The 20101-nt window shown below is 42.2% G+C and overlaps 2 protein-coding genes across 2 annotated transcripts; one reads left to right on the forward strand and one right to left on the reverse strand.

Annotated features, from left to right (window-relative positions):
* Positions 1-1856: 1856 nt before the first annotated feature.
* Positions 1857-12573, reverse strand: LIAS (lipoic acid synthetase). Its single transcript, XM_065633584.1, has 11 exons — positions 12469-12573; positions 11762-11934; positions 11005-11098; positions 10158-10238; positions 9774-9930; positions 8845-8902; positions 7651-7779; positions 6972-7117; positions 4674-4744; positions 3818-3929; positions 1857-2867 (listed from the first exon to the last, which is right to left on the reverse strand). Exons 1-11 carry the CDS (start codon positions 12547-12549, stop codon positions 2815-2817), a joined length of 1155 nt encoding a protein of 384 aa, XP_065489656.1. The 5' UTR covers positions 12550-12573; the 3' UTR covers positions 1857-2814.
* A 582-nt stretch (positions 12574-13155) lies between these two features.
* Positions 13156-18124, forward strand: RPL9 (ribosomal protein L9). The gene is made up of 7 exons (XM_065633585.1): positions 13156-13253; positions 13330-13445; positions 14314-14409; positions 14732-14864; positions 16325-16405; positions 16875-16992; positions 18006-18124. Exons 1-6 carry the CDS (start codon positions 13208-13210, stop codon positions 16979-16981), a joined length of 579 nt encoding a protein of 192 aa, XP_065489657.1. The 5' UTR covers positions 13156-13207; the 3' UTR covers positions 16982-16992; positions 18006-18124.
* The last annotated feature ends 1977 nt before the right edge of the window (positions 18125-20101 follow it).

A 20101-nucleotide genomic window follows, 5' to 3' on the forward strand; every position in this document is an offset into this window, starting at 1 on the left:
TCTGACTTTATTGATATAACCTCAAGACTTGAAGTCAGGGGAAGATGCAGCACCTCTCTAGTCAGCTGCATGATGTTTAATTATGCTTTACATAATGTAGTAGATTGATGTAATGATGCTAAAAAAGACTATTCATTCATTTGAAGTGTCTGCGTCAACTTGAAATCATATTCCCAAAACTCAGTTTGTTTTCCTGATTGCAAGGATGATTAATGTTTCTTAAAATATTTTATGACTGCTTTGTGAAACAAACTGACAGAATTAAGTGATTGACATATAAAATGTCACTAAACATGAAACTTCATTAGAAGCAAAATTGAGATAGTCATGAAACCTGTGCTGAATTTATAACCAGGAGTTCTGTGAGAGTTTCGTGCTTTAACATATAGTTAAGGAAAAACCGAGTGCGCAGTAGGGAAGGAAGATGGTTGTAAAAGCAGGACTTAACTAGGAAAAGCACTTTAAGACTTGTCATTTTTATAGTACAAATTGTGGGAGGTCATCAAAGGCTTAAGCAAAACATGTATGAAGACAAAATGTGACTGCTTTCCTTGGAAACCAGAGCAAAACGTACAGTTAGAAAATAGCTTATGTAGCTTCTGAAACTTGGTACCAGCTAGCACACATTGTGTGAAAGTGTGAGATCATCTTCCAAACCACACAGCAGCAATTCATAAAATAATTCTAACATGAAATAACATTGGATTGTGTTTCCTGAAGCATTATTTCTCTCACTGTAAAGAAGTCATGGATAATTACTGTGCAATATCCTCTTGTCCCAGTTTGATAATAGCTGTACAGCTCACAGTTCCTTTTTCTGTATTTCTGGTGTTGATATGCTGAAAGAGCAGTAACTTGGCAAAAGCTACAGTAACATTCTGTTAAATCTGCTCTGTAGGCAAGTTAAAACCATAATGTATAGTAGGATCTCTAATAACAGCTGGCAGCTGTTAACTGTGTGGGTATCCTGTGGTGAATGTTGCACCCCTCCCTGCCTGCTGCTGCGCACGGAGTTTTGGAGTTCCTTGCCAGAGTTGATAACCTTCCACTGCTCTGGTATTCAGTGTACTTCAGCTGAAGCAGGGCATTTTTGGCACAAAGCACATCTGGTCTTTCCAAGAATAGCAGTGAGATTTTTTTTTTTAAATTTAAATTTTTAAATTTATTATTAACTTTAAAAAAAATAAAAAACAAACAAAAGCTCTGCCTTTCTCTGCCTTTACAAAGTACAGCTACTAAGACTTCTGTTTCTCTGTTCTTCTCCTCTGGTCCTCATGGCTCAAGTTTCTCTTCCCCTAATTTATACTTCCATTATACCGCTTAATTAGTGCAGTCCTTCTAGCTTAAGGCTATTGTCTTCATCATGCTTTAATATTGCTGTACTTTGTGAAGTGTCAGTTGGGCATCACTGACCTCAGTCATATTATCTGATTTTTCTTGTTCATGACAATACCAAGTTTCACCTATATATTAACTTATTAATTAGCTGTCTTCCTTCTAAGACCTTGCTGAGTGGGGGGTGGGTGGAGGGTCCACTCTCCTTGCTATGAACTACAGTATATAGCCAGCCATAGAAATTACCTGTGTGGTGAGAGTTTGGGATCAGATAACAAATTTCTGGCATGTTTCCCAAATAACTTCAATGAAGACAAATCTGAAGCCAGGTCAAAAACTCCTTCTAATGTCCACAGCAGACCACTGAGAATTATTAGGGAGAGATGCACTTTGAATTATCATGACTGTAAATAGAAGAATTTACAGCTGCTGCTATACCATAAGCCATATTTCTGCTTGAGCCTAGTATGATCTGCAATGGATTTCACATCTCATCCACAGTGCAGTTCACTTGTCGGCATTCAGCCTTAACAGCCGGACCAGGTCTCAAGGGCGCAGGTAACCAGACTGATCAAACAAAACCATCGCACACTTACATTGGGTATTTGACTTTGCTTTAATGATGATACCTGTGGAGAGGAAGCACAGTACAGAACACAGCAGCTCTGCAAACCCAATACCAAAGAAGCACTTGTGCAACTCAGTGGGGTTTGTTACTAGGGGTGGCTCTATTTATGCTGTTATGGCAACTCCAATTTGCCATGTGGTTTAAATTAGATGGTATCTACACAAGGTTTATTGTCTTGCCCCCAAGGGCTCTAGTTGTCTTCAGCTTGATACCTTGTGTTTATCAAGGCTCACACTTTGAGACATGAAAGCACCTGAAAAGCGTGAGCCATCAGAATGGACAGCTCGTTTTCTTAAGATGCAGGTAAGAGACACCATCTCTAGAAAAAGTATTAACGATACTTTCTCTGGCGTAGTTCAAGACAGCCCTAATTTGGTCCTTTGTCATGTACACAATCTTTCTTTAGAACTCTATTTCCCAAGCCCCTGCAAGCTTGTGTTGCATAATGGTAAGATACACCAAAATATCAGTACCTTTCAAATTACCTATTGCCATCTTCACAGGCATTAACTGCAGTACTGTTGATGGTAGTATCAAACCTGTTGACTTAAATCTGTCTGATTTGCTTTTTTCAGCTCACACTTCTTCCACCTCAGTTCCACCGCTCTAAATCAGTTTTATCTTCTGATTTGTTGCTGAATACTGGAAGTACTATGTAGTTGTAGCCTTGCCAGAAGGAATAAGGTAAAATACTGTGAACTGTTTTGGTGAGGGAAAAGTGTTCTGGACAGATAGTAAGTCTATTCATACATCCACCATCTGGTCTTCTGCATTTCTGGAACTGAGTATAATTATGCACTGAAAAAAAGGATCCTTAAAACTGGCTGTTTTAAATAGGTTCAATCTCATTTTCAGATGGCTTTCGTCTTTCTTTTTTCTACCAAGTTCTTCAAGAAGAATTCACCTAATTAAAAGGGAAAAAAGCACCAAAATTATTTGTAGTTATTTCAATGAAACAAACCAAAACAATACACATTCTCATTTAATGCAAGTACTCTATTCTACAACTCTTCTTACCAGTATTCTGTAGTAATTCAATTGTATAAAATGGGACTTTCAATACATACAACAGGCATGTGAAAAAAAACAACAAACCCCATAACTCAACAGTGTCTCCACCCTCAAAATCCTCATTTTCCTCATGCCAATTTTATGGAACAGCTCTGCTTCTTTGTGCTTTCCAACAGGCAAAGGTGAAGTAATTTAATTAAAAATTAAATCCTATTTCATAAAGTATCAGCAACTTCTAGTGAAACCTGCTATAAATCTCATTTGAGCTGGCATTAAGACAGCCTGAGAAGCCTGGTGCCCCAGACGAGTCTTCTCTGCTCCCTCCGTAGGAAAACACCACATGTTGGATCTGCATATCAGTTCCATTAATATCAGCTGCTACTTAATACCCAGTGGTTTGTCAGAAAAAGCACTGCCATAAACATGCCTAATTATTTCTAGGGCACTGTAAATAAATTCTGCCTAAAGCAACAAAATTACATTACAAACAACAAAGGGCCCCATTAGACCCTGAAGTGTCCAAGAAGCAAAATGTAAAGGAAAACTTACAATTTGGGTACCCTTTATCCTGCTTCACACATCTAGTACAAACTAGGTTTGGCAAAAAAAAAATAGCCTAAGCAGCACAGCAATTCTACAAATACCAATTACTGTCATACTGATGCATTTAGATGACCTATAGAAGATAGTAAGTGTAAAAAAAAAAAAAAATCAAGAAAAAAAATTACTATATGAAGTGTCCTTGAGCTAAAGTGAGTGTCGTTGCATATTACTTCACCATTTAAACTTTATATAATAAAATGTAATGTGCTAAATAAAATCTAATGCTTTTCAGTAATTCACCTGCTTTATAGGAGGAGCGCACTAAAGGCCCGCTAGCAGTGTAATGGAATCCAAGATCATTTCCTACTTTTTCCCAGTACTTGAATTTTTCAGGAGTTATGTACTCCTCAACCTGAATGAAAAGAATTCATTATTAATTCCATTATTAATGCCAAGGAAATGGCTACAGCTAGCATGTAATGACAGGAAACACAGTTATATCGCAAGGTCAAAATTTTACACTCCAATACTTTCAGCAGTTAAGGCTGGATTTTCTGGATTTTCTCTCTGCTTTCTACCAAAAGAATGCAATTCATTTGTTTTTTTCTATTTAGCTGAGAAGTTTAGAATTTAATTTCTAGTTGTTGCTTTATCATTTTCTTCACTCTGTTTTTGAACCATTTTTGTCAAAATTATTTTAAAAACCCCACAATAGTCCTATAGACCTCTTAATTAACAGTTATTTCCGTGAAACACAGGAACAGAGACTCAAGCTCTGGACAAATTACAGAAGGAGAAACTGGTGATTTCCCCAGCTGAAGTGGCACCATTAAAGGAGAGCCTGTGAGAGAGTTGTGTTAGTGACATACACTGAGACTCGTGTTTTCCAGAATCACGCCTCAGCTCCAGCTGTCTCCCCAGCTAATGGCAGCAAGTAGCAGTAGGGAGTCTGCGGAAGACGGAAGGGATTAGATGGCTGAGGGCATTTTTAGTGAAGAGTTTTAACAGATGAAGATTATGTTAAACAAGGAAGGAATTTTTTCCCAACATACGCACTTCAGGTAAGGATGCATATCAAGCCTCAATTTAGAAAGAGGACATTTGATGGTGCGAGGTACAGACCATAACACTGCCTGTAAATTAAAGGCTTTTTTACCTTTAGGTGACGTTTTGTTGGTTGCATGTACTGCCCTAGGGTCAAACAATCTACATCCGCTTCCCGCAATACTGTAAAAACAAAATTCTGTGTTAGTGGCAGAAGGTTCACAAGGGATTGGCAGCAATTAGAAACCTCCTTCCTTCCAAGTCTGCACAGAGGTCGCTCCGTGGCACCCTGCGGGGGTTACACTCTGCTCCCTGGCATGGGGAACCTGCAGCCTCCAGGAGCAGTAGCAGGTACCTCGTTCGCAGCTCCACACTGCTGCAAGACCTGAGCCATCTCATTTAAAGCCAGAGGGAACAATACCATTGCGCTGCGCTCACTGCAGTCACGTGTCTTGCTGCAGAGGTGACACGCTCTTGTCTTTTTTATCTTACTGCTTTTCATTGTGTCTTTAGGTCAGAACCTTCACTTGACAAAAAACAGATGCATGCACATACACTTGGCACTTCTCCACTGTTTTCAAGCGACTTCATGCCAAAAAGAGGCAGGCAGTTCTAAAGAGCTATAAATCAGGGGAAACTGCCAACGTGCCAGTTTTACGCACTTAGGATGTACATTAATTTTGATGCCTGCAGAATCTCATAGACTTTGTCTACTAAAGTTTGAGTATACACTAGAATCAATATATAGCAAATGAGTTCAGGTAGTTTACTTACAGAGGGAAATCCAGACACCTGATTGCCAGCTAGCCTGAAGAACTGTTCACTGCAGCTAGTGGGGGATTCTGAGCAAAGGGATGGCTGAGGAATCATGTTTTGCATGAACATCTCCATACATATTCTGGCTACTTGTGCTGGTTGCCCCACATCAAATAGGAAGAAAAGACGGTGTTTTGACTACAGCATTACACTCGCTGTTACCCTGTAATCTCTGTTTAGATTTGTATGGTTCTGTAAAGAAACTGGTTCAATATCAGCACATTTACATGTTTTTTAACTTGTACCCAAAGGACGGAAGTGAAAAAAATTAGAGTAACTGAATAAATGTGGTAGGTAACAGTTTGTCTCCAAATACATCCATGAAAGTGGCCTGAAAACAAATTGCACCCAATCTGAAATTTTGTATTCTTGTGGCTAGGAAATGCTAGGCAGGAAGAATGGGAAAATCAGGAACTGTAGTTTTATGCTCCGGATTGTGGGACAGCTGCAGAAAAACTAGACTATAATCACTGCATTCTAAATATGGGTTATTGTACATAACGGAACAGGTAGACGTTATTTCAGGATATGGAAGAAATGTCATAGAATTTATTAATTTAGAAGCGCACTGTATTCACTTACCACTGTGAAATTTTCTCATCTTAAAAATGCATTTACAAGAAAACATACGAGTCCCCACCTTGAATCCTGTGTTCAGTTTTGGGTCCCTCATCATAAGAAGGACATTGAGGTACTAGAGAGAGTGCAGAGGAGGGTGACGAAGCTGGTGAGCGGCCTGGAGCACAAGCCTTATCAGGAGTGGTTGAGGGAACTGGGGCTGTTTAGCCTGGAGAAAAGGAGGCTGAGGGGAAACCTTATCACTGTCTACAACTACCTGAAAGGAGGTCGTAGCACAGAGGGTGTTGGTCTCTTCTCTCAAGTAGCAAGTGATAGGACATGAGAAAATGGCCTCAAGTTGTGCCAGGGGAGGTTGAGATTGGATATTAGGAAAAAATTCTTCACGGAAAGGGTTGTCAGGCATTGGAACAGGCTGCCCGGGGAAGTGGTGGAGTCCCCATCCCTGGAGGTGTTTAAAAGGCGTTTAGATTAGGTTCTTAGGGACATGGTTTAGTGCTAGAGTTAGGTTAGGCTATGGTTGGACGAAGTGATCCTGAGGGTCTCTTCCAACTGAAATGATTCTGTGATTCTACAACTCTATAATAACATGCTACATCTCCAAGCATAATTATGTTTTTTGCACCTAAGTAAGCTGAAATAAATTATTTTAAAAAATCAGGTCCACTATTTCTAAAAAGGAATGCACAGTAAGGCAACTACATTGCAAGCCCATTAGTTAAGTATTACAGAGATAAGAATGTTAATATGGTCACACAAAGACAGTTATAATTTCCATTGAAATCAACACGAGCTGGATCTACCTGTCAAACTGAATCTGAAAGCCACATGAAGGCAAAATATTTCAGAAGTTCAATCTTTTATAACCATACATTTTTTTTTTCCCCATAAAGCTTAGAAAACATTTCCAGCACCAGCAAACTTATCTGCATGTAGAGGTAAAGATGCTTTCAACTGTTTTCCAGCACAACAGCATTCAAACCTGTGAATTTTGGCATATATTTCACCACCGACTTACGTTTCATTGTGGAATATACTTGTTCGTCTGTCTCGCCTAGTCCCAGCATAATGGAGGTTTTAGAGATGAGGCCGGGCTGCACCTCTTTAGCGTGCTTCAGCACACGGATGGACTGCTCAAAGTTGGCTCGCGGATCACGGACTTTCCTGTATTTTCAGCACAAAGGGCAAAAAAACCCGCATGAAAGGGTGCACAGAAGTTACGAGATGCCGGGAAAGGCGCGCTCTGCTAGCTCCTACCAAGCCACGACGCCAGCTTAGAGGTTCGGCTGTGCGGTCTGTCGCCGGCTGACACCCCCCGCAGCACCAGCAGCGATGGGAGGCGCCCCGTTGGAGCACCACGGCCGGCCCTAGGGCGGGGCCGGGGTGCGGGGCCGGGGTGCGGGGCCGGGGTGCGGGGCCGGGGCCGGGGTGCGGGGCGGGGCCGCCCCGCCGCTCCCCTGCCCGCCGACCCCGCCCGGGCCGCCCCGGGGCCGTGGAGCGAGCGCCCTCTGCCGGCGGGCGGCGGGCAGGGCGCGGCGCGCCGCGCGGGGCAGGCTGGGAGCGGGACGGGTCGCCCGCCCCGCGCCATGTCGGCCCGCGGAGCTAAAGGCGCGTCCCGGCCGTCCCGCCCGCACAAAGCCCTTCCGCACACGGCCCCTCGTCCGCCCGCACTTTCCACACACACAGCTGTTGCTCACCTCTGCAATTCGGGCACCGTTTCCACGTTGTGGGCGTACACGTCCAGCCCTGACAAGGCCACTTTCTCCACAGCCCCAAGGTCCCCCCGAAAATCGGGAGTCAGGCACTCCACCAGAATCTTGGAGTTCCTGGAAAGGAGAGACGCAATGAACGAATGAACGCACCTGCGGGATTTGTGCGAGTGTTGCTAAAGCACTCGGGGCCGCAAAAACCCAAACATGACTAAATAAATGACGCTCCGATAAGCAAAGTTAATTCGGGATACAATTCTAAACCAACAGATCTCTGCAAACACTTGCAACACAATTCAAACAAAACATCATGTGCTTAATTCCCGATTTTACCGGTGTGAGCTGAAATAGAGTGAAAGCCAAATAATAATCATAAAAGCGATTCCAACCGTTTTTAAATAATCAATATCACTGCTTTGGGGTGATTTTTCACGTGCCTGTTGCGGGTTACCTCGAGTTTAATATCACAGCTCCGAAATACAGCAGAGCTGTAATCCTGCCTGCTGGGATAAGACGACTCTGCATTATTGCCCTGGAATCTAATGTTGGCGTCCAGGAGCCAGATCTCAGCTCAGAGGGGCAGGCGGGGGGAACTGCAGGAACCTTTCAAGTCCCAGGATACACCGCATGAAGACTTAAATGAAGCCAGTCCAGTTAAATCTGCAGGCAGACACACGTACGCCATGTAACGGCGCACAGGGCACTGATGCAGTGAAGAAGACGCGGCCAGCGCAAGCGGGAAGGTACAGTCACAAGAGTTAGGAACAGCCATTGCGGGAAAACGCAAAGTGATCTGCTCCCCGCTGGAAGGGAAACCTGAGTTCTTCCGTCGTGAGGTGACACTGCTACGCGCACCCGCTGTGCCCGAGCCCCCGGCTTCAAGAATGAACACACCTCAAAAGTACGTGCTCATTTCCTGGTAAAACAGCTGCTTGCTCAAAGAAATAAGCCAGTGCTTAGCTTTCAATAAGCCTGGGCTAAATTGGAAATGCATCCAAATACAAAATGCTTCAGGGGCATGATATGAGAAAGACAAAAAACATGAAAAAAGGGGAGGCAGGCTAAAGGCAGACTTTCGTATTTGCATGGCCCCTGGGATAATCCAGCTAAAGGCAGTTTTGACCTATATGCAGTACCACATTCTAAAGCTTTAATAATGGTAGTAATACATTAATGATATACCTTTCTTTCAGATGGGAGACTGTCTTTGCAAAGTGTTCTGCTCCACCGTCAGGCATATCTAGAAGGATTTCAATTATTCAGTTAAACTTTCTGTTCAATACATGTATTTACTTATTAGCAGAGCCACTAAAACCCTACAGACTCAAATTTAAATGCAAAATATTAAAGCAGTCAAACTCCAGCGTTATCTTACTGCTTGCCAAAGGTTTCTAATAAATAATTCTACCAAAGCCTTGTTCTGCACAAAGTCTAACTATGATCATCTAGTGCAGACTTCAAACGTTTACTCCAAATTTACCTGTCTTTAGGTTCACTGTCAGCCTGAGCACAAAAAGGCTTTATCTATTCCTGGTTTTGATCTGAGAAACAGTTCTACAAAAATTGAAATATATATATTATTGCTCTTTTATTGTAAGCCACTTTGAAGCTACAGGACTTTCCACCACACTGAGCAGCCTTTACAATGGTTTTCTGCACCCATGTGGTGTCACCACAAAGGAACTACCACAACCTTAGAAAAAGGCAACTTTCAGTTTTGTTACTTGTAGTATATTCCAAGTTTAGTTTTTGGAAGGAAGTGCTGTGATGGTATTGTATAGGAATGTTTGTGGGTTGGGTTTTTTTTGCAGATCAAATTATAGAACACAGTGTGTATGTATATATCTTGGAAAATAATTAGTTAAAATGTTGAATAAAATATGGTAATACTTTAACGTTCAGTAACAGTGTAACCTCTCTTACATTTCACCAGCCATAGAGACATACTAAGAACATGCAAAAACTTTCTGAAGTTTCAGCACTGTCAACTCCTTTAAAATAGTAATCTTCAAAAGTTGTGCCGAGTGATAAATGTTTATCAAGGTCTGTGTTTACCCCATGTAAGGCACATGAGAACTCAGACTGGAAGACACGAGTGACAACATACTAACCATCCCTGTCCACAGACGTCAGCACCACATAATCCAAGCCCCACTCAGCTACGGCCTTTGCTGTGTTGTAAGGCTCCTCGGGATCCAGTGGAGGTGGATTTTTTGCTGTCTTTACCGAACAAAATCTGCAACCTCTAGTGCATGTGTCACCCATCAGCTGAAATAAGAAAGACATTCCTACCTTTACATCATGCACATCGCTACTGCTCAGCTGAGAAACAGCTGCATAAGCCAGACCTGATCAATCCCAATACTAGGCAAAAAACCTAGGACAGTGCTTTACTCTGAATTTCTTGTAATAAACCCACTCCACTACAGTAGAGATCCAACAATACACTGAAAAGAGCTCAAACATTAGCAGAATACTTAAGACACATGGTTTACCATAATAGTAGCTGTAGCCGTGGCATATTCACCACCTCCCCAGCACTCTCCAATGTTGGGACAACGTGCTTCTTCACATACCTAAAGGTAAAATACAGAAATGTAATTGTCTTTGTTTCAATGCTGTTATTGAAAATTATTATTATTAACCAAGTTCAATAGCAAAAACAAAACGTAATTGATGATAAATAAGGAGATTAACAGAGTTACATGTTGTTCTATAAAATGTCAGTAGAAAAGCTAGGAAGAATTGTTTCCTGACACCCATTACCGTTCTTTTCCTCTACTTTCCAGGTCCAAAAAACTCAACCATGTAGCTGCCTTATTAATTAGCACAGATTGTCATTAACATTTTTAATTTAAAAATGGATAAAATGTTCACAAAGTCTATGATTCATCAAAGCATAACCTTGCTTTGAAAAAAAAAAAAAAGGAAAAAAGGTTCTCCACGCATACCCACCACTTTTTACCATCTGGAAGGTACATGTAATGAAATACATATATTTCTAGATCTTTTTTTCATGCAAAACATGTATGTAATGCTGAAATTGTGTGTGTTTCCATTAAAAACAGTCACATGCAGCATCTTCTGATCTATTTGGTGATGCAAGTAGTACACACTAGTACTTAAAATCACAGCAGGAAAAATGTAAAATGCTGTATTGGATTTGTCTTCATTCTTTATGGGTAAAATTCACTGCTGGCAAAAAGGATCAGCATTGGGCTTGGTTTCAGCATTGAACATCAAGCAAGACATGATTTCTGCCTGTCCTCTACAGAGAAATAATTTTGTATCTGTAAAAAATGCCTTATTTCTAGAGGAAAACTTGGTTGGTACTAGATTTACCGTATGAAGATTTAAACTTCTCAAGGTATTCTTTAGCTTATTGTAGTTCTTTCCCATGGGAATCTTTGTTTTCAGCCACGGAGGAAGTGGCAGCCTGAATAACATCAAGCAAACATAAAGATCAATAAATTATTTACAGGGTAAGCTTCCATTAATTTCACAGATCCACTTTAATTTGTTACAGATCCCAACTAGGAAAGGTTCCTTGAAAACTGGCGCAACTCAGCAACCAGTATTAACATCATTCATAGTCATAACGGACTTCTCTCTTCCACGTTTATCATCATCCCAACATTCAAGAGTGGGAGTTTGTTCTCCTTGGAAGGTTTTAAACTGTTAACTGTACCGGTGGGATTTAATAGTACCACACTGGAGACTGCAACAACTAACGGCAGCACATGTTACGCAGCTATCACAAAGTGTAATCAAATTTTTAAGTATGGGAGTTTTAAGCATTTTTAGATTTAGTCTTCCTTTTTTTGTTTTACTCTATCAATATTTTTTCAAGACCAAAGTAGGACACACCTACCTACTGATGTACATTTGTAATTTAATACAGGTCATGGCACAAGCACTCAAATGAGAAAATACCACCATGTCACTGTGTTTTATTATGCATTTGAAGCTAGTAATGTGTTTGTTCTTTCTTGAAAAATTATTATATTAGCAAGCCAGTATGACAGGATTTATTAAAAATACATTGTATACACTTTGTAGTTAATACTTAACATGCAAGATACTGCAAGATCACAATTACCTTTCTCCTTTCTGACGCTTTAAATTGCCTTTATACTCAGCCCACGCGCTCTTGTCTGCCAAATCTCCAGATACAAAGTCTTGTAAGTCTGGTCCATTTTGCAGAAACTCTTTTTTTTGGTCTGGTAAAGAACCTGACGTTCTGTACGGGTTACACACACGGCTCCCAAACACCTAAAAGAAGCAACACTGTAATTTATTGGATTATAAGTGTGCTAGTATGATGCATTAAAAACCTGCTTGTCCTTTTGGTGGTTAGTATAGGCTTTATAGAGCTTGTGTAAGCCTTTTCCCGATTGCCTTTCGGTTAAACATGCAATGAATGTTTCTGTCATGTTAAGCAGACAAAAACTTACGATCTTTTCCAAAACATCTTAAATCTGAAGCAAAGTTATCTAGCTTTTGGCTATAGATGACATTTTGCGGATTAATTCGAGGTTTCGGGAGGCGCAGCCGCGGCCGCTTCGTCCCCCGCCCGCTGTGCGAGCGCCGGGGACAGCCCTGCCGGGGACAGCCCTGCCGGGGACAGCCTTGCCGGGGACAGCCCTGCCGGGGACAGCCCTGCCGGGGACAGGTGACGGCACCGCCTCCCGCCGCCACGCCGGGCCCGGGCCCCGGCCCCTCAGCGGGGCGCCCCGAGCGCTACGTGCCGCGGCGTGCACCCCGGCACCCCGCTGCGGCAACGGCCCTGACACGGCGCCCGCTCACCCGTCCCTGGGGCCCCAGCAGGAGCCGCCGGGCGGCCGTGGCGGCGGCCCCGCAGCAGCGGCCCCGCGGCAGCAGCGACATGGCGGCGCCCGCCCAGCAGCCGGACCGGCTCCCCCGATCGACCCTCCCAGCGCTCGGCCGCCCCGCCTGGCCGCCGCAGCCAGATCACGCTCATCGGGCCTCAGCTACTCTTGGCTCCCGGACGGCTACCTCGGCGTGATGACGAGCAGGGGGAGCCGGGAGCGGGTACAAGTACGTGATGACGTCAGACGCTGCCTCTTTCCGCTCTGCCTGCTGCCAGGTGAGCTGCGGTCCGGCGGCCGCATCCGGGACCATCCGCCACCATCCGCCGCGGGCCGCGCCCCGACACGCCGTCCCGGGACTGGGCAGCCTCCTGGGACGCCGCCGGGCCCCGCCGCCAAGTCCTATCCCGGCTCTTGCGCGGGGGAAGGCCTGGGATGGCGCCTTCCTCAGCTCCCCGCTCCTCCGGCGGTTCTAGGCCCGGGCCGGGCCCCGCTGTGGAGTTGAGCGCTGAGGCCGCCGCTTCTTGCCGCTTCTCCGGGGCCTGGGCGGGAGGTATCGGCGTTAAGCGGTGCCCGGCGTCGTGGCGGGGCACAGGGGAGTGGGGGCGTCGGGTCGCTGCTCCGTAGTTGCGGGTTCCAGGGTACGTGCGGGGGAGGGCGCGGGAAAGGGGCCCAGCCCCGGGGCTCTGCAGTGTCCCTGAGCTGTCCCTTGCAGGATGAAGACCATTCTCAGCAACCAGACCGTTGACATCCCCGAGAAAGGTATGTCTGCTTTTGAACGGCGTTTCGTGGTGCCGACCCCGCGGCCGGTTAACGTGCGTTTGTCTCTGATTTGCAGTCAGTGTTTCGCTGAAGGGCCGGACAGTCATTGTAAAAGGCCCCAGAGGAACCTTGCGGAGGGATTTTAACCACATCAATGTGGAGCTCTCCCTCCTGGGGAAGAAACACAAGAAGGTGAGTGCCGCATAGGTCGTTTTTCTGCCTGGAGAGGGAGGATAGTTTTACAGTTAACTTTAAAACTTCTTGGTAGCGTAGGAGATTAAACCAGAATTTTTAGCCACTGATAAGTTATTTAATTTTTCGTTTATTTCTGTCTTTTCTGAAAGAGGCTGGTCTCCTGGAGCCTTGGGACCTACTTGGGAACTGGAATTCTTGAAACACTATGATATGTTGAAGTGAATTTGTTGATGGATATTCTTCTGTAGTTACAGTCAGATAGTTACTGGGAAGGTGATTTATTATTATATGCTGTGTTTTATAAACTAGCTAGTTTTAGCTAGACAAAACTAAATCTCTACATTTAATTTCCAGATTGGTAAATTGCATCGGGAGAGCAAATGGTTTCTAAATAATGCATAATGTTTTTGTACTGCCTTAAAAACTACCAAAAAAGGAGAAGAGTTGCTGATTTCAGCTACTTTTTCACAAGCGTGGACTCTCACACAGCGTTTTTTTAAATGTTGATAGATAATGCCTAGGAGACTGATTTTTGGAACAATCTCTGCAGTGTTAGCATTTGATAAAACATTTTTCAGCTTAAGATGTCAGAATATCTATCCCAGCTGCTTTGGAGATTTTTTAGTAATGAGATATGAAAAAAAAATATTTCTTATACATTATGGGGTTAGAACTTAAAAGGCTTGAGCAAGGGGGGCCTTTAATAATCTTTCAGTGAAACAAAGCATCTTTGTGCTTTTGTTAGGAGGGCTTTTAAGTAATTTACCTGAACTTCTCACTCTTAGTTTGTCACAAAAGCTATTTTATGCTTAGTTTTGAAGTGCTGCTGTAAGCTTTGTTAATTCTGTTTATTTTTTTAACACAGCTACGTGTTGACAAGTGGTGGGGTAACAGAAAGGAGCTGGCAACAGTTCGCACAATTTGCAGCCATGTACAGAACATGATAAAGGGTGTTACGCTGGTGAGTTTTGTTTTGAAATAGGATAACTCCTGTCATTTTTATTACTGACAATAATGGGTGCCTTTTCCTTGAGTGAGAGGTTTTCTAAGCATCCAAGGTGTAGCTTTCTCTCTCTGTTTTTCTTGCACATGCTGTCAAGTTCTGCAGGTGGAACAAAGCATGAGCAGTGAACGCTGGAAGTCTCTTGGGCTGAGTGGCCTGCCCTTGTTAAGAAACCGCTTTCAATATATTTTGGGTTTAGATATCTCCAGTAAGCTTTACACATCTGTTTTACCTTTTGCATGCATTCTGCTTCCATATCTGATAATGTCTTTTATTGTAGGGATTTCGTTACAAGATGCGGTCGGTGTACGCTCACTTCCCAATCAATGTAGTTATACAGGATAATGGCTCGCTTGTGGAAATCCGAAACTTCTTGGGAGAGAAGTACATTCGCAGAGTGCGTATGAGGCCAGGTGAGCCTATTTGGAGATGTTGTAATTTACTGTGTCTGACTAGGATTTCTAAACTAGTCTCTTTGGGTACTGCTCCTGATAACAGGAGATGATGAATGATTGTCGAAGCAGCATTTTCATGTCTGAATTTATATAGTTTTATTATACCTTTGCCACTGTTTAGATTTGTTATTGATGATGTTTTTGTAATTTATTTTTAGTAATGAGATCTATCTAATAGCTAGTAACTAGTTTAGACTTATTTATTGAGCTAGTAGCTAAAAATTAGTTTATACCTACTTATTGTGATATGGGTTACAAGGACACCAGTGTTTGCTTTCATCATTGTGAGACCTTGACAGTTTTTATACGTAGTTTTAAATTTGTGTTTTTGTTTTAAACATTGTACGTGAACTAGTTTCACACCACATCATATTTTTGGTGTTTGAAGTGACGTATTTTGAATTTCCTGTGAACTTTGAAATTATCATCTTACCTGTTGGTTTTACATCTCCCATACTTGGAGTTTTACCAAAAGTATAACAGAGCAGGCATTTGATGGAGCTTGTTAAACCTCTGAAAGGTGGAGACAAAATATGTCAGAAACACAGTTAATTTAAGACTGTAGGGAAGACTTTGCATATTCAGTTTTTTCATAATTCCACTTCTGGTGAAGGTTTGGGTAAGGATATTTAGTGTGACTGATGGTGTTGGGGGGTTACTTAGCATGACTGATGGTGTTTTGGGATCACTTTAGATGGAAACATCAGACTTGTCCAAAAACATGGTTAGATACAGCGTGGAGTTACTTATAGTGGCTTTGATCTTGATTTACTGTGGGATATTAAGGGTAGGTTTGATTATTGTATTTGATTTTTTTTAAGTCAGCATTTGCTTCAAAGATACTGAAGTGCTGGCTTAAAAACTAACATCAATTGATTAAACAGGTCAAGCTATAAAAACTTGTGTTACTCCTGCAAATTAAAGTTTCCAGTTAGACTCTTGAATGTCCTGGTGTTTACTACTTGTGAGTCAGTGTTGCTAGTGTAAACATAGTCCTTGACATGTCAGGGGGCAGGGGTTTTTTAGTGACTTCTGATTGGAGTGACTCCAGTTTTGTCTTAATAAACATAAGAGTGGGGAAAATGGCACCACCTAGCTGACAAAGCCATGCTGGCAAAATCTCTGGCTTGTACACGGTGTTGGTTATTAATGCGGTAATGTCGTGACATTTAAGGGGGAATATCACTTAGTTGTTTCCAATCCAGAGTATGACTTGCACTAATCTTTGGGTTCTGGAACTGTGTGAGCGTGGACCATCCTGGAATTTGAGGGGACTCTTTAACAGAGTCATAGAAGCTAATTATTGTCTAAAATGCTACTTTCTAGATGTGTAAATTGGGACAGGACATGAATGCTGTTTCTTTAGTACACTTAACATCTTCACCAATGATGCTGATTGTGCGTTTTCCTTTCTGTAGGTGTTTCATGTGCAGTATCTCAAGCCCAGAAAGATGAGCTGATCCTTGAAGGGAATGACATTGAATTGGTCTCCAATTCAGGTTTGTAAAAGCAGATGCATGGGAACATAAAATGGTACAGCCACTTTTATCTGAAGATACCAGCTTAGCAAGCTGTGTGTCTTTTTTCTCAAACCCTGAGGTAAACAATGGGTCGGATTTTTTTTTTCCTTTAGTCACTGTAATTGTTTTTCATAGTTTCTTACACTTTTTCTGAACAAGTCCATGGAACCTTTTTTATTTTTGAGTCAGTATTGATGGCCTTTCTGGCACCAAACTTTTCAGCTTTTCAGTTGTATGAATGTGTGGTGATAAAACTGTTGCTTCCCTGAGCTGCTAAGGCAGGCTCAGTGAAATGCATTCTGTTTTCATTAGAACTGACGGGATTCCAAGTTGGTATTTCCTTTCTCCAGATGACAGTTTCATTTGTTAGAAATATTGGAGAGTAAACAAAGGCTGCAAGTTGGCTTGGACCTCTTGCTTTGTGCTAATAGTTTTGCTTCGTCTGCAGCTGCCTTGATCCAGCAAGCCACTACGGTCAAGAACAAGGATATCAGGAAATTCTTGGATGGTATCTATGTCTCTGAGAAAGGAACAGTACAGCAGGCAGATGAGTAAAACTCTTACAGGTTGGTGTCATCTTAACACAGATTGTACATCTTCTGGGTAGAAGAGATTTGACAAGGTTTATCAACTTGAACAAGGCTGTGGTTGAGCAGGTTCCCAAGAGGGACACAGTTGTACTTGTGAAAGGCCTCATAAAACTTGAATTCTGGTAGGTCTCTTGACAGCAGCTTTCCATCTCTCATCAGCTTGGTATTATGCTACTGTATGGAGAAATACTTGATGGTATTATGCTACTGTATGGAGAAATACTTGATGGTATTCTACACTGTGAATGTTAGTTACGACAGTGGCTGAGAATTTGAAGCCAGCTGACCTAGCGTGACAGAACAGTTTACAGCTGTTTACAGAGAGGACTTTCTTAACACTAATGTTTCTCCTGGTTGGACACCGACTTCACTAAAAAAAGTGGTCAGCATATAATTTATGTATAAAGATCTTCTGTGTAGTTTGTGTGTGAATGCATGTAAACAAAGGTCAATTTAGCAAGGACAACTAAACTACATTGAGTATGTACATTTGTAACTGAGGCTGAGTAAAGGGTTTGGGGATAATTTAAGAATCTTAACTGCTAAAGGAATTCGATGCCTTTCAGCCATGTGTGGTTCCGTGTATGGTACAGAACACTTGTGCAGGATGAGACAGGCCGACTTGCAGATGAGATAAATGTTGTGTGCCTTCTGAACCTAGGCTTGAGACAGGATACAGATAAAGTGAGTTTCATAAACAATATTCTATCACAAGCCGGGTACCAGACACTTGCAAGCTACAGAAAAATGATTTTTAGTGCTGTTCCAAGTTCCTTCCGAGATGGAACAACTTGTTAGCTGCTTGTTGTGAGCTGTTGTGCTTGAAGGCATCTTTAATCTCGTCTGAATAAAATTAAGCAAATTCATTCAGCTATTAATGCCTGTCTTGCCTTAAAACTATCAGGTAAGTTAGCTTGTCCTGTGTCTATAAACTCTCAGTTGCACATTTGCAATGCAAAAACCTTTCTAAAAGCACTTTTTATTTACAGTTGTCTGGATCCTGAAACAAACCATCATGAGACATTATATCAGCAAGTACCAGCTTGAAAGAATCTGATACAAAACCCAAACACCATGAGAGATTTAATAAAATAAAACATATTTCATATTTTGGCTTTGCTTTTTTTTTTAAAGAACAAAATGGTGATTGCATGAACCTGTTCAACGTCTATGGATTTTAGGGAAGCAGATTGTCACAGGGTGTAATGCAAAATAATGTTGACATTGTGTACATGTTGCTTTACCAGTTTCCAAGAACATTCAAACTGAAGTCTCCACCTCATGCTGGTGGGGTGTGGACCCAGCATGTCAAGCCATGAAGTGGTAATTTTAAATCAGCATTAGGAAATAGCAAAAATATTGTTCTAACAGAAGAAAGACTAGTCTTTCACATCACGCTGCAAAAACTGGTTTCTGTGTACAGTTTCTGGAGGGGAATTCAGGCTTGTGATGCCAAAATCCAAAGTAGTTTAAAAACAAAACTGGAATCAGTAGAACCAAACTTAAAGACCATTTAAACTAAATACAGAGACAAAAGTAGTCTGAAAAGTACGATGCTTTAGCTGTACTGCTCAATTAAGAAAACCAAAGACTTGACCTCAGAGTTCAGGCAGAGCTTATTGCTGAGTTTTACCAACAGTGGTTTGTGTTAGCTGGGAATATAGCTGGTTTTTATTGGTTACTAATCTTACCATGTAGCATCATATAGTTGGGATTTTGTGCTATTTCAGGATTTTGTGCTATTTCAGCGCTATGGTAAAATCCACATTGTCACTTTTTATATTCAATTTTGAAAAAAGATTTACGGAAAATACTGGGACAGTGCAGAAACATACTTAGAAATAAGTGGCTAAAGCATAACATTGAGGAATGCATCTGTGTGTGGCAAAAAAATTCAGAAGGTTGCCCGAAGCACCCCTTGCATGGTTCTGCTGAGTTCCTCAGGGATGTGTGGTCACAGTGTCTCTGACCATGGAAAAGCAGTGGTACTAAACTGCAGACGTGGACTTTGTACATGGCATGCATAGTGGTTTTGAGATGGATTCTTTTGCTGTTCCAATTGTGTGGCTACAGGAGCCTTCCAAAATTCTCTGTGCCCCCACAATGTACATGGAATGCAAGAGGAGTTTCCTTGTGGTGTGTTTCAGTTTGGTTCCCCAGTTCCTGTGAGCGACAACTAGTCAGTGGAGAGATAACTAGTAATGGAAGGATGCATGCACCTCCAACACCTGTGCTGTTTGCTGCACTGGTAGAACATTTTATAGTGTAAAATGGGCCGGAGTCCCTCATCATTTTACTAGAACTTACCTTTTGTATTAATGAACCTATTGTGCTGTTGACCAATACTTGACATATAATGGAGAAATAGTCTCATGCATTTATGAACTGAGATACAAGGTTGGATCAGGTATTGGGAGTTAACGGTTCGGCTGGTTGCACATAACCTTGAAGTAGCACTTACACAAAGTTTCTAAAGTTTCTAGTAGTCTGCGTGTAAGTGGAGATCATACTTTATCATTTATGTTCTTATTTATTTTATCATAATACATTACCATTTACCTTGTGCTTCATGCCATCTTGGGTGTTCAGATGGAGCTGGAGAAGACAATGTGTTTATATGCTTCATCTCTTCAGAAGCGCTGGGGTACAAATAAAGCAAGTCTGTCTGCTTTGGGGACCTTAAGACTGAGAGAACTAGCTTCTAATGGGAACAGGTCGGGGGTTTCACTGTGTCTTGAAAATGGTACTAACCACTGGAAAAGAAGGTGGCGAAGTGGAGGAAGGCAGTAGCAATTTAACTGGTGCCTCTTTCTGCCCTTCTTTCTAGAGCAGCTTCTTGCCCCTTTCCAGAGATGCATGGTGGTTGCCTGGGCAGTGATGATCTCAGCATGCATTTTGATGCCGTGACTGAAAAGGCTGGCCAGTGTGAATTTTAAATGATAGTACAGTTCAGGGAAAGACCTTGTTGGGCTCATTTCGAGATGACTAAAACCAGACCAAGGGAAACCTGGATTTGGTCCCTGAAAAGTTTAAATGTGATAGCAGGTTTGTTTGTCCTTTAAAAGCATTGTGCCTGGGTTGGTAG

This window comes from Caloenas nicobarica, chromosome 4 (genome assembly GCF_036013445.1).
Source record: "Caloenas nicobarica isolate bCalNic1 chromosome 4, bCalNic1.hap1, whole genome shotgun sequence".
Lineage (NCBI taxonomy): Eukaryota > Metazoa > Chordata > Aves > Columbiformes > Columbidae > Caloenas > Caloenas nicobarica.